Source organism: Canis lupus, chromosome 13 (genome assembly GCF_048164855.1).
Source record: "Canis lupus baileyi chromosome 13, mCanLup2.hap1, whole genome shotgun sequence".
NCBI classification, from domain to species: domain Eukaryota; kingdom Metazoa; phylum Chordata; class Mammalia; order Carnivora; family Canidae; genus Canis; species Canis lupus.
The window spans coordinates 52,758,808-52,773,280 of record NC_132850.1 but is presented as its reverse complement, the minus strand read 5'-3'; the positions used below and the strand labels follow the sequence as shown (position 1 = coordinate 52,773,280).

The 14,473-nt window shown below is 44.2% G+C and overlaps 1 protein-coding gene across 4 annotated transcripts; it reads right to left on the bottom strand.

Annotated features, from left to right (window-relative positions):
- Positions 1-2,502: 2,502 nt before the first annotated feature.
- TLR2 (toll like receptor 2) lies at positions 2,503-13,309 on the bottom strand. Of its 4 annotated transcripts, none has more exons than XM_072773708.1 (2): positions 13,291-13,309; positions 2,503-5,072 (listed from the first exon to the last, which is right to left on the bottom strand). In XM_072773708.1, the coding sequence occupies exon 2, from the start codon at positions 5,054-5,056 to the stop codon at positions 2,699-2,701; it is 2,358 nt and encodes a 785-aa protein (XP_072629809.1). In that variant the 5' UTR covers positions 5,057-5,072; positions 13,291-13,309; the 3' UTR covers positions 2,503-2,698. The 4 variants fall into 4 exon arrangements, with proteins under 4 accessions (XP_072629809.1, XP_072629810.1, XP_072629811.1 ...); XM_072773709.1 differs by having other exon boundaries at positions 13,180-13,297; XM_072773710.1 differs by lacking the exon at positions 13,291-13,309 and adding an exon at positions 12,683-12,799.
- Positions 13,310-14,473: the final 1,164 nt, after the last annotated feature.

Below are 14,473 nucleotides of genomic sequence, written 5' to 3'. Positions count from 1 at the left end.
CAGCAACTGCATGAGGGTAGCTTTTAGAACCCTTTAGAACTCTGGGCAGGTAAACCAGTATGTATCTGCATGGAGTTCTGAACGACCCTCGGAGTTCAGAAATGTTGGATAATCCCTAAACAACTTCAAACACACACAAAATAAAGATGCTATTTTCTTTATAGTTTAGGTATTTAAAATCTAATCCCAATTTCATGAAGTTATATATATATATATAGAAAAAATTATGGCGAGCTATACACTACAGTTACCAGTGGTTATCCCAAGGTGAAGGGATAAGAAAAATTCTTTCTTTATAGGCTCTTATCTCTTTCCCAAAATGTCTACAGTGAACGTGTTTAACATCTGTGATGAGGGGATCCCTGGGTGGCTCAGTGGTTTAGCACCTGCCTTTAGCCCAGGGCGTGATCCTGGAGACCCGGAATCGAGTCCCACATCAGGCTCCCGGCATGGAGCCTGCTTCTCCCTCTGCCTGTGTCTCTGCCTCTCTCTCTCTCTCTCTATCATGAATAAATAAATAAGTCTTTTAAAAAGAAAACATCTGTGATGAGAAAAATAAAGATTATTTTTATAACATTACTTTCAATCTACCAACCAACTACAGAGCTCTTTCTCTTGCTGTCTAGATTATTTAAATTAAATCTACGGACCAAATTCATGTTAAATTTGTCTGGTTCTCATGGTAATTAACATCGTGCTTAAATGTAGGATATAGAGAAATAAAGCAAAAAGTCCATTATTGTCTTTTGTTTCTGTAGCACCTCATTTCCTTCCCCTGAACTCGTCCATTGTTTTTCTTAGGCTGGCTACTATTTCCTCCATAACACTCTCCCAGGAGTTGGTATGAGAGAGAAGAAACACTCTTTGACTTTCCCCAGAAACTATGCGCTTATTTCCCTGGGATATTTTTCTGTGAAAAACAGGGTCCCTGTGGCAAAGCTTGTACCCCTAATAGGAATTTCTACATTCACAGACTATGATCTATAAAAAGATGAATCGCATCTCAGGAAAAAAAATAATAGCAAACACCTACTACAGGCATTGCTGTTACCCCATGTGAGCATCATCCATGGTTCTTATTCTCAGAGGCTTGGTCCCTCCACCCTGCCCACCCATCCAGAGGGAATGGTAAGTGAGGGGCACGCACTCAGTGGTTAGCCTACACAACTGTACATTCACACCCACATGATGTAGATATTAGTGTTCCTGCTGTAAGGGCAGAAAAATATTTGGGGTCAGTTAAGTGACTTACCTAGAGATATGCTTCTACTGACCCAGATTTTTCTGACCTGAGAGGCCAATCAACCACACAGACCCAGTTCTGTCTACAAACTGAGCAGGTCAGAGGAAGTTCCAGTCCTGTCGCGGGTGGCTCCCATCTTAAGAAGAAATTTGCGTTGAATCAGGAAATAGCTCTAGCCTAATTAATTGCATTAAATATAATGTATATTAACTCTAGATCATAAAGATTAACACGTGGAAGTACTATCTATCTTTAAATTATTGTGTATCCACTATTTTTTGGGTCATTTTGAGGAATCACTGGGTATATATTCGTCTAAAAATCTATTTAGCCCACATGCGCTTTTGTAAATGTTCAGAGGGAGAAAAGGAGCCTTTTTTAGAATCAAATAAGACTTTTTCAGAAGAAGAAAGCATGATGCTTCAGAGGAAATGGATTAGAAGATGGGGTAACTAGAAACTAATCAGAACTTCACATGGAGGGGATCCCTGGGTGGCGCAGCGGTTTAGCGTCTGCCTTTGGCCCAGGGCACGATCCTGGAGATCCAGGATCGAATCCCACGTCAGGCTCCCGGTGCATGGAGCCTGCTTCTCCCTCTGCCTATGTCTCTGCCTCCCTCTCTCTCTCTCTCTGTGTGTGTGACTATCAAAAATTTTTAAAAAAAAAATTTTTTTTAAAAAGAACTTCACATGGAGTTAAATGCTGATGGAGGATCAGACTCAGGGATGTGGGAGCTTCTTTGGAAATCCTCTAAATTGAGTATTTTATTTACACTTGGCCCTTGAACAACACTGGTTTCAACCGCATGGGCCCATTTATGCAGATTTATGATTTTTTTTTTAAAGATTTTATTCATTCATGGGAGACACAGAGAGAGAGAGAGGCAGAGACACAGGCAGAGGGAGAAGCAGGCTCTATGCAGGGCGCCCGATGTGGGACTCGATCCCTGGACTCGATCCTGGGACTCCAGGATCACTTCCCGAGCCAATGGCAGGTACTAAACCACTGAGCCACCCAGGGATCCCCAGATTTATGATTTTCTTAATGACATTTTCTTTTTTCTAGCTGACTTTAATAAGAATACCATATATAATCATATAACATACAAAATGTGTGTTAATCGGCTGTTTATCTTATCAGCAAGGCTGCTGATTGGTGCTATTTCCTGATGAACTAAGCCAATGACTACAGATAATTCTGACGTCAACAGTGGACTTGGATCATGATTATCTCATAGGATAAGGAAAAAACCAAGAACCTCTTCTTTCCCATCTGGTAGTTTTTATAAGACAGCACTCTAGACAAAATATGAACAGTAGTAGTGGCTTTAGTAAGCAAGAGCAAGTCTGCAAAGGACAGTGCGTTCACGTAGTTGAGAGACAACTGTGTCAGAGCGGACTTAGCTACAACCAGTGATATGAAGGCCAGGCCCAGACTAGCCTTTCATGAAGGAATCTAGGATTTTATTGCTGTTCTCAAATTTAACCAAAACCCTTCCTGCTGAGCATCATCGGTGGGCCACTCCAGGTACGTCTTGGTGTTCATTATCTTCCGCAGCTTACAGAATCGCTGGGGGATGGCCTTTTTCTCAATGGGCTCCAGAAGAATGAGGATGGCAGCATCGTTGTTCTCATCAAAGAGGCGAAAATGGGAGAAGTCCAGCTCGTACTTGCACCACTCGCTTTTCACGAAGTTTTCAGAAAGCACAAAGATGGTTTTGTGGCTCTTCTCGATGGAGTCAATGATATTGTCAATAATCCACTTGCCGGGAATAAAGTCCCGCTTGTGAAGGCACAACTTGAATGGGGGATTGAAGTGCTCCAGCTTCTGGACCAGAAGGTTCTCCACCCAGTAGGAATCATGCTCACTGTAAGACACAAAGGCGTCATAACAGACGTCCCTGGAGGGGGCTTTCCTGGGCTTCCTTTTGGCCTGGAGCCAGGCCCACAGCATTCTCAGGTACCACAGCCCGTGGAAATGGTGGCACGCCCCCGCCATGAGCAGGACCAGCAGGAGCAAGACACAGCACACGGCGGCCACCAGAGCTGTCCGGTGGCACTCAGAAGCCGGGAGCCGGGCGGTCCCAACCCGCTGGCCCCGCACGTAGGAGGGGGAGTGGCACAGGTAGTCCTCTGGCCAGCCGACCAGGAGCCCGGCCAGGGCCTGCTGCTCCTGAGTGAAAGACAGGAATTCACAGGAGCAAAGGAAGTTGTTGCCACCGGCCTCCAGGGTCTGCAGCCTGTGAAAGGAATCCAGTTGCTCCTTCGAGAAAGCGTTTATTGTGTTTCTGCTGATTCTCATAATTTGTAAGGTGGGTAAGAAGGAGGCATCTGGTAGAGTCTTCAACTTATTTCTGGAAATAGAAAGTTCTTTAAGTTGTGGCAAAATCAGGGAAAATGACTCGAGATTATTATTGCTAACATCTAAAATTTCCAGTGTCTGAGGGATGCAACGGGTTATACTTTGCATTCTTGTGTCGGATAAGTTCAAACATTTCAGCTTTTCTGGCCACTGACAAGTTTCAGGCATAGAAAGATAGTTATTCTTACTAATATCAAGGTTCACCAGGTTTTTCAAAGTAAGCAAAGTTTCTCCAGTTTTCTCTAAGGATTTCAAACGATTTTGCCTTAAAATTAAGGTTTGCAGGAGGGGCCAAGCATGCTGACAGGCTGAGTTTCTCAAGTATTCTTCAACCATTAAATTGTCGCTGAGATCCAAATATTCTAGGGATTTTAAATGTTGTGAAAGTGAGCAAGGAACCAGAAAGACCTTACTGCTTTCTACTGTGATTCTTTTAACATCTTCTGTAAGTGAATATATACTACTCATATCGTAAAATGAGTAAAAGTGTGGAATATGCAACCTCCGTACTGTTAGTGTCTCTATCTGACCTATATTTTTAATTTTGTCCACATCAGGTATGTCAAAATCACCGAGCCCATAAAGGGTACAGTCCTCAAACTCTACTTCTAACACTCCAGAAACATAATTCAACAGTCTCACAACCTCAGTAAAACTTCTATCGGTGACTTTCACATTTCTAAATGTCCACTTTTTAACCAACGTATGTGTTTCATTGATGGATGCCTCTGAAAAGTGGAAAGTGTCCAAATGAGTATCTCTCAGTTCTAAATGTTTCAAGGAACTGGAAAGATCTACAAAAATCTCCACCAGTAAAACAGGCTGCTTCATACGGAGGGCCAGATAGCTGATGTTCTGAATCGATTTCAAACTCTTTGGCTCATACCTCTGGAGATTTGAAGCATCGATCTCCAGTTCCTCAAGAAAGGTTAGCCCAGCAAAATCCTTATCCTGAATCTCAGTGAAGCTGTAGATATTTCCTACTTTCAGAATTCTTAGATTTGTGAGCTGAGAAAAAAGAGGTGTTTCCCCAAGTGATTTGTAAGGATTTCCCAGTAGGTTTAAGAACTTCAATGAAGAAAGGGGCCTGAACCAGGAGGATGATAAGTTAGATAAGAGGTTATAAGATAAGTCCAAATGTTCAAGACTCCACAGGGAAAAAAAAGATTCTTCCTCTATTGTGTTAATTCCATTAGACTCCAGCCTCAGAGCCTTGAGGTTCACACAATCCCGAAGGTCACTGTTGCCAATGTAGGTGATCTCATTGTTGGAGAGGTCAAGGCTTCTCACAGCTGCTGTGAGCCCTGAGGGCATGGAGTTCAAAGATCTGGAGCGGCCATCGCAGACACCAGTGGGGTCACAGGACAGAGAAGAAGACTGGTCAGGGGCCTCTTCCTTGGAGAGGTTGGTTACAGCCCCCAAAACCCACAATGTCCACAAAACACGTGACATTGTCCAGTGATCCAACCTACAAATAAAAGAGGTTCAAATGAGTGATTGTGTTCGACAGTTTATTATGATTCCAGTTCCTGAGAAATGTTTTGTAAGGCATCACACACACACACACACACACACACACACACACACACCTACCTACCAGGAAATAACAGAAAGGCAAATGGAATGTATGCATGGGGATTAAAAAATGGATTCCCTGGTGCATCCAGCAACATGAGCACAGAGATCTTGCCCCTGTGCCAAGACCTAGAAGCCCTATACCATCTGAGTGGCTCAATCAGTTCAGCATCCAACTCTTGCCTTTGGCTCAGGTCATGATCTCAGGGTCTTGAGATCAGGCCCTGCACTGGGCTCCAGGTTTGCGGGGAGTCTGCTTCTCTCCCTCTTCCTCTGCCTCGCCCCACCTCCCACTCATGCTCATGTTCTCCCTCCCTCTCCCAAATAAATAAATAAATCTAAAAAAAAAGTGAGCTAGGCTTAACCGTATGGATTTATAATCACCTACTCCTATGCTTCAAGCCTTCTTGGATATAAGCATACTCTTTCCCTGCCTTGGTGCCCCCATGAGTTAGAGATGTCACAGAGCCCAACCACAGCTTTTGCGGGACAACTATTCACTGAACACAGCTCCAGTGGCAAAAGAAAAAGTTCCCATGCTCCTCCAGCTTGTCTGACACTTAACTACTAGCAGGCAGGAGGGATGCTGGGAACTCCAGGCAGAGCAAGGTGGTTTGCTGGGCCGAGGGACAATCAGACCAACCATCAGAACCTTCTCTTCCTGCAGAGAAGTGCAGAAAGCAGTGCCCCGGTCTGGATGGGCTATTCAGATGAATGTGGGGGAAATAAAGCTGTTTGCATGGTCTCCACCGCTGCTGGTTTCTTTCCAGTCATGAATCTAGCTCTCTCGCTCGCTCGCTCTCTCTGCCCTCTTTCTGGGCCCTGTATCCCTCTTTGGCTCTATTCAGCTCTCTCATTCTTTATGCTTTGTACTCCTTTGTCTGTATTTGCTCACTGCATAAACTGCACAAATTTAAAAAAAAAAAATATAACCCCAAGAACAAAACTTTTTATGGGTAAAATTAATTTCCCACACCCACAGAATCTGAGGTTATAAAGGCCTAGGCTGTATAATTTGTAGGAACAGATATTAAAACACAAATAATATTAATACATACTTGGTTTGGAAATTTAATAGCTGTTGCAGCCAGAATCTTTATGGCCACACCAATGCAACTGCTTTGCACCCCCTCCTGTCTCTTTTAGATAAATGGGGCCATACCTACCATGCATAATTATTCTAGACTTTCACTTTTCACCTAACAATATAACTTGACATCTTTCTACGTTCACATATAGAAACTTTTCTGATTCTTTCCCAATGGATCACAGTGTTTCCTAGTATGGATAAACCATAGTTTGCGTTCCCATCAGCACTGTATGAGAGTTCCAATTGCTTTCTATCTTGCTACCACTTAGTACTGCCAGTCTTTTTAATTTTAGCGATTTTGGTAGGTAGGTAGTGTAATCTCTGTTGTCTAAATTTTATTTCCTGGACTAATAATGAGCCTGAACATCTGCATATAGGATCATATTGTGTATGATCATTTGGAATTCTCGGTTGTAATGTGCCTCTTTCAGTTTTTGGCCTACTGTTTTCTATTGGGTTGTTGCTATTATAACATAATAATTATTATAAATATTACATACATATGAAAATAAAAATGTATACTCTCAAAACGGAAGATACATGTGTTACAAATACAGGCATTGCTGAGAGATATTGTGGGTCTGGCTCCACCACAATAAAATGGCTATTACAATACAGAGAGTCCGATGAATTTTCTAGTTTCCCAGTGCACACACAAGCTATGTTTGTACTACACAGTAGTCTGTTAAATGTGCAATGTCCAAAAACAAGCACACGCCTTCATTTAAAAAAGGATTTATTGCTAATGAATGCTAACCATCATCTGAGCTTTCGGTGAGTCATTATCACTGATCACAGATCATCGTAATGAATATACTAAAGTTAGAAATACAGCCAGAATTACCAAAATGTGACACAGAGATACAAAGTGAGCAAGTGGGATCCCTGGGTGGCGCAGCGGTTTAGCGCCTGCCTTTGGCCCAGGGCGCGATCCTGGAGACCCGTGATCGAATCCCACGTCGGGCTCCCAGTGCATGGAGCCTGCTTCTCCCTCTGCCTCTGTCTCTGCCTCTCTCTCTCTCTGTATGACTATCATAAATAAATAAAAGTTAAAAAAAAAATACAAAGTGAGCAAGTGCTGTTGGAAAAATGACAGCAACAGACTTGCTCAACACAGGGTCGCCACAGGCCTTGAATTTGTACAAAAAACAAAAAACAAAAAACCACAGTATCTGCCACATGCAATAAAACAAGGTATGCCTCTCTCTTCTTCCACTGTGTGGCTTTCCTTTTCACTTTCTTGGTGGAATCTTTTGATGAACAGATGTTCTTAAACATTTTCTATTTTGTTTCTTAGTAGTGATTTTGTGGTCTGTTTTAAAAGCCTTTTTTTATATTATCATGAAGCTATTCTCTTTATTATTTTTCCAATCCGTATACCTTTATTTTTTTTTAATTTTTTTAAATTTTTATTTATTTATGATAGTCACACAGAGAGAGAGAGAGAGGCAGAGACATAGGCAGAGGGAGAAGCAGGCTCCATGCACCGGGAGCCTGACGTGGGATTCGATCCCGGGTCTCCAGGATCGCACCCTGGGCCAAAGGCAGGCACCAAACCGCTGCGCCACCCAGGGATCCCCCAATCCGTATACCTTTAGTTTGTTTTCTTGATTACTGAATGTTGACCTTTATTAAATTTTTTTGTCTTCCTATATCTATTGAAATAACACAGGTTTCCTCACATTAATCAATTTAGTGTTGAGACAATGTTGAATTGTTTAGAAGAAACCCAAGTTAGTCTGGACATATTATCCTTTTTTATATTTTACTGGGTATATTTGTTTACTAATATTTCCTTTAGAACGTTTGCATCTATATTCAGAGTAAAATTGCCCTATACATTTCCTTTCTTTTCTGTGGGTAGAATTCACCAATGCCACCTTCTGAGCCTGCAAGATTTATTGCTATTATTTGTATATTTATCTTGTTTTTATAAAATTCATTAAATATACTTAACAGCTATGAAACTATTCAGATTTTCTTCTTCATCATCTGTCAGCTTTGGTAAATTGTGTTTTTCAAGGGATTGAACATTTTCTTTTAAACTTGCAAATTTACTGACATAGTTACTTAGAATATCATCTTACTATTTTATTTTATTTTTTTCATCTTACTATTTTAATGTCCTGTCTTGTAACTTAGATGAGTTTTTTGTGCCTTATGATTGTCTTCAGTGTCAGCGGTTTATCATTTTTTACTAGCATTTTCAAAAACCAGCTTCTCATTTTATAGATCCTCTATTTCCTTTCTATTCCATGAATTTCTATTCTTAAATTACTATTGCCTTCCTTCTGCTTCCTCTAGATTTATTTTATTGTTCCTATTCTAATTTCTTAAGGTAGACACCTGCTCATTAATCGTCAGCCATTCTTCATGTCTAATATATACATTTAAGGTTATAAATTTTCATCTAAGCTCTAGCTTAGCTCTATTTTCCAGGCCTCCTTCTCTTCTGTTCTTTCTATATTTCACCTCTTCAAGTTTCAGTCTCGATATTTCCTTCTGATCTACTTTCCAGTTTATTCTCCTCTCTTCAGCTGTGTTTAATCTATTGTTAGATCCAGCCACAGCATTTATATTTTGCAGTTACTGCCATTCTCACCTATTTAACTTCTATTTGGTTCTTTTCTCCATCTGTATGTCATTTTTTATAGTTTCCAGTTCTCAGCCAATATTTTCAATCTTGTCTTCCACCACCTTGAATATAGTAAGCCTCATCCAATAGGCCATACAACACTCTGACAGCCTGAAGGACACAGAGTATATGTAAGGTTAAGGTCTGGGGCAATCACAGATGGAAAGGCAGAACTGAACCAAGGGAAACCGAGCCCTTACACAGATTGTAGCACAGTTCTGACTTATCTGGATGGCTCAGGCAGTCTCAGGCTCTGAAAAGGGATTAAGATGATTTCTGGAATTCTAGTGCTCAGATACCTGCAGAAGCAAAGGGAAATTTTCTCTAGAAGAGAATACTACTGGGATCCCTGGGTGGCGCAGTGGTTTGGCACCTGACTTTGGCCCAGGGCGCAATCCTGGAGACCCGGGATTGAATCCCATATTGGGCTCCCGGTGCATGGAGCCTGCTTCTCCCTCTGCCTGTGTCTCTGCCTCTCTCTCTCTCTCTCTCTCTCTCTGTGACTATCATAAATAAATAAATTTTAAAAAAAAGAAGAGAATACTACTATTTGAGGCTTCAAATTTCTTCCTACAAAAAAATGTTTCAAAGTGAATGTCCAGTACACCATAAAAAAACAACCAGGTACTAAAGGAAGCAAAATAATGACCAGGAGAAGAGCAAAAATTAGCAGGCAATGGAAACTAACCCATAAAGAACATAGATCCAACATTGTCCCCATCTCTAAAAGTGACAGGGGTAAGTTGAGATAAGAATACTGTTTGGTACTATATTTATCCCACTGTCTTTCTGCTGAATCCATTATTGAAAAAAAAATCATCTTAGTATTACTGTCCTGGGCAACCAAAATTTACTTGATCATTTTGTAATAAATAGCACAAATCTTAAGAAATCCATACAAGCTTCCAGCTAATATTTAAAGGTCAGATAAATCTATTTTTAAATTTTTCCTAGCCTTCTGTCTTTAAACTGTAAAATTAATCAGAGCAGGGATCTTGGGCTATGTTCATCCACATATTACATGGTACCTACTGCATGGTAACTTTTCAGTAAATATTAATTATTAATGATATTAAAACTACCACTACCAATCTGACACTGAAGATGAAAGTCTTATCTCTCTCCTCCCATTTCCCCTCTATGCAATGGCATGGCACTGAGAAAGAGAAGAGCAATGGCTCCAGTTAGACTGAATGGAGTCATATCTAATAAGGGTGGTAGGTCTAGACAAAATATAAAATCATCTGCTTAAAGATTCAGAAAATTAGGGCACCTTGGGGCTCAGTGGTTGAGTGTCTGCCTTCAGCTCAGGGTATGATTTCAGGGTCCTGGGATCAAGTCCCGCATTGGGCTCCCTGCAAGGAGCCTGCTTCTCCTTCTGCCTCTCTCTGTGTGTCTCTTGTGAGTAAATAAATAAAATATTTTTTAAAAAAAGAATTCAGAAAAGTAACAAAATGCTGAGGCATTACTGGTCTGAGATCCAGAAAAAGACAGCAGTCTGACTGGTTAGCCTGGCATTGTGCTGTGCACATCTACTGATTGAGAACTGACAGGAAGTTGAAGCCCTGTGGCCCCCAGCAAAACCACGACCAGATACCCACATCAGGGCTGGGGCTGTGATGGTTGGGTGAAGCAGGAGTGGAGAAGGGACTCAGGGCCCAATGTGCAGTCAGAAACTGAAAGTACACCGGCAGGGAAAAAGCAGCTGCCCCTAATGTGAATAAGGATCTAAAACAAATCTCTGCCCTCTGGCCCTGGCTGAAAGCCAACCTACTAGAAATCCTCCATAAGAAATGAAAATTCAAAGCCTATCTTGTATGCTGCTACGGGTCCAACTATCAAAAGACAGAGTAACTCAAAGTTTTTTCAAATTGGGAAAAAAATAAGGTGCTAAATTTAAATGAATATTGAATCTCCAGCAAAAAAAGAAAAAAATTCCTCACTTTGCCCAAAAATAATGTAATGGTATTCTCCAAGGGCAAAGAAGACACACCTGCCAATCTAGATGGCAATACCCATTTAAATTATCATTCAAGAGTAAAGGTGAGGCAGGCATTTTCAGACACTCAAAAACAAAAAAAAAAAAAACAAAAAAAAAAAAAAGAATTTTTATCCCTAGTCTATCACTGAAAGAAGTAACCCAAAACATATGTTCTTCTGCAATTTGCAGAATAAACCTGGTAAGAGTAGGCAGCAAGAAGCAATGATTGCATTTTTTAAATTTAATAATTAATAAGAAAGAAGACAGCATTCAAAGGCTCAGGCATTTCTTTTTAGTATGAGGAAAAAGGAATATAAATTTTATATGATGTGGGAGTGAACAGAATTTTGACAAGCATTTGTCATTTATTCTATTCTATTCTATTCATTTATTCATGAGATAGAGAAAGAGAGAGAGTGGTAGAGACACAGGCAGGGAGAGAAGCAGCTTCCATGTGCAGAACCAGACCGGGGAACTCGATCCCAGGACTCCAGAATCAAGCCCTGGGCCAAAGGCAGGCGCCAAACCGCTGGGCCACCCAGGGATCCCCCAAGCAAGTCTTTTGATGAGGAGTAAATACAACTTATATTTATTAGGAAATCTTTATAAAAAGATCATACCCACAACTGTTTTAATCATAAATTGTACTCAATCACGAAAATCAAAACAAGATATCTAACCACCCAAGCCAAATTCTTAAGGAAAATAATACAAAAAATGAACTGATAGCTTAGAAACGTACAAGTCATGCTGTAACCTTCTGGCAATTTTTGTAAAATAAGTGCATCATAAGAAGTTTAATGATGAAAAACAAAGAAGTTTAAAGATGCAAATGTTCTCTGCTTAGAACAGGAAGAAACTTAAAATATCGGTGAATAAGTCATTTTCAAATAGGATGTCATTTCCTTTTTTTTTTTTTTTTTTTTGGTCTCTACTTTCAAATCTACCAGTTGCTTTTTGGTGAAGATCTGAGTTAGTAACAGCGCAGACAAGACCTTCCGCAAGGTCAGCGCCATCTCAGCCAGCTGAGCTGTTCAGCCTCATCCATCCGTCCATCAATCTCTCTCCCCACAAAACACAAAACAGTAAGACCACTCCGCGGGCTGCGTCTAGGTTCTCAACAGTTCTCATAGAAGGAAATTGGAGAAGTTAGAGGGGGAACTTCAGGGCGTCCTTACTTAGAGAACTCGTCTAGGCTTACGTGCTCTAAGTTACTTTCTCAACGGAGACAGAACTCGGGCGTTTCAAGGGTGGAGGAACGCGGAGGGGGGAAGCTCTCGCGCTCACACCCGCTCACACCCGCTCACACTCGCCCCCCGCCGCGCAGAGGCCGGACTGGGGTTACGGTGCGAGGCTCCTGGGCATGGGCACACCCCGAATCCCGACCCTTCCCCGCTTCTCCGCACAGTGATGAAACCCGGTTTGCGCCGTGTGGTCCCCGTGGAGACCCGGGAGCGCAGACACGCCCCCGCGCCCGCCCCCGCGCCCGCCCCCGCCCCGAGCGCGCCCCCCAAAGTCCTTACCGACCCTGGTGGCGCTGGGGGCGCTGGGGGGGGGCCGCTGGGGGCCGGGGGGAGCGCTGCGGGCCGGGGGGCGCTGGGGGGGGAGCGCTGAGGGCGGGGCGCTGGGGCTTACGAGAGCGTCGGTCCTTCGGGGCCCGCGCCCCCCGCCGTCCGCGGCGCTGCGGGGAAGCCCGGCCCGCCTGGACGCCCGCGCACCCGGGCGGTGGGCGGCGCGGGGAGGCCGCGGGGGCCGCGGGGGGCGCGGGGGGCGCGGGGGCCGAGCGGCCCGACGTACCCGGGAGGTGACGAGCGGCCTCCGGACGCGGCGCACCGGGCGGGTTGGGCGCAGGGCGCAGGGCGCAGGGCGGGTGTGCCTCCCGGCGGGGGCGGGGGCGGGGACCCCGAGGGCCAGCGGGCGGGCGTCCGGCGGGGGGGGCCGGGGGAGGCTTCGCGGGCGGAGCGAGTGCCCCAGGCGCCCCCGGAGCTCCGGCGAGGCCCCCTCGGTGGGGGCGCGGCCTGGGGCCCAGATCCGCCGCTCGTGCTCGTGCTCGTGCTCGGCCCGGCCTCCGCCGTCCGCCGCCGCCCGCACCCACGGACCCGAGCCCTGCCCGAGCGGCGGGTGAGGACGCCTGCCCGCGGCCGGGAGTGGGGGGGAGGGAGGACACGGGGGAGGGAGGGGGAGGGGGGAGGGGGAGGGAGGGGAGGCCCCGAGGTGCCGGCCGGCGCCCGCGCAGCCCGGTCCCGCCGCCGGGGGGCTCCCGCCCGCAGCCCACACTGAGTCCAGGCCCGCACCTTGCGTCGGCTCCTTCCCGGTCGTTCCCCGTCATTCCCAAAAGTCTCGGGTTGGCTTTTCTTCGGTGTCACAGAAACTAGTGAAGAATGTTTACAAGGGGGACGACCTACCTTTTAAGAATCAAACTGCCTCGGGCAGCCCGGGGCTCGGCGGTCCGGCGCCGCCTGCGGCCCAGGGCGCGATCCTGGGGCCCCGGGGTCGAGCCCCGCGTCGGGCTCCCCGCAGGGAGCCTGCGTCTCCCTCTGCCTGGGTCTCCGCCTCTCTCTGTGTGTCTCATGAATAAATAAATAAAATCTTTAAAAAAAAAAATCAAACTGCCTTAGTAGTATTCACTGAGTGCTGCTTCTATTCATAAGTACACCTGATCCTTACAAATTGAGGCCGAGGAAGCTCTCTTGCTCCTCTCACACGGAGGAAATGCCATGCAAATAGGGCAGTACTGAGATTTGGAATGAGAATTTTACCCTAAATCCAGGGTGCTATGTCTTGCCCTAGTCCCCATCCCTAATCCTCATTACCGGCTCCAGCATCCAGGCAAACTTCATCCGTAGGCATGAAGGTGAACTTCAGAGGGTGGGGCCTGATTGTCCCTACAGGTAACTGTGTGAATCCCCACCTCTCTTCCTCATGAGTTCTTAGGGCGTGTACCTAAGAAAACTTCTTTCCAATACCGCCCCCCCCCCCGCCCCCGCCAAATCTAAAAAATCTCTGTTCTTTCCCCATATGCCTTTAATCCAACTGCCTCGATTGATATTATTGCTTTGCAATCCCAAAGCCAATTAGAATGTTCTGGCAAAGTCAGGTGGAACTCATTTATTTACCCACAAGTTATTGCCAGTGTTATCTGTATACCATAAAGCTTCATAAACATTTCCAAAGCACTTTCAAATACGTCTTTTCATCTGAATCTCATAATAACTTGTGAAATAAATGGCTCTGATATTATTACACCTTTAGCTCAAGTGATTGGAGAACTTGTCTCAAGTTGCACGGCTCACAGCTCAGTGACAAACCCAGATTAGACTCTGAGACTCTAGTCAGTCTGTTTTTTGTTTCCCATAAGATTTTCTACAACTTACTACAAAACTGATTTGTTGAGTCAGAAAATGAGTGCAGAATATGGAAAGGTGTTTGGGAAAAGATAACTTCTGGTAGATATTTATATTTTTGAGCATGTGGCTGAAATTCTAAAATGAAGTTATCAAAATTCACAGTCTCCTTTTCATATAAAGTGACTTGCAATAGTTAAATAAAATAATAGCAAGTACACCTGTCAAAAATCACTTACTGAAA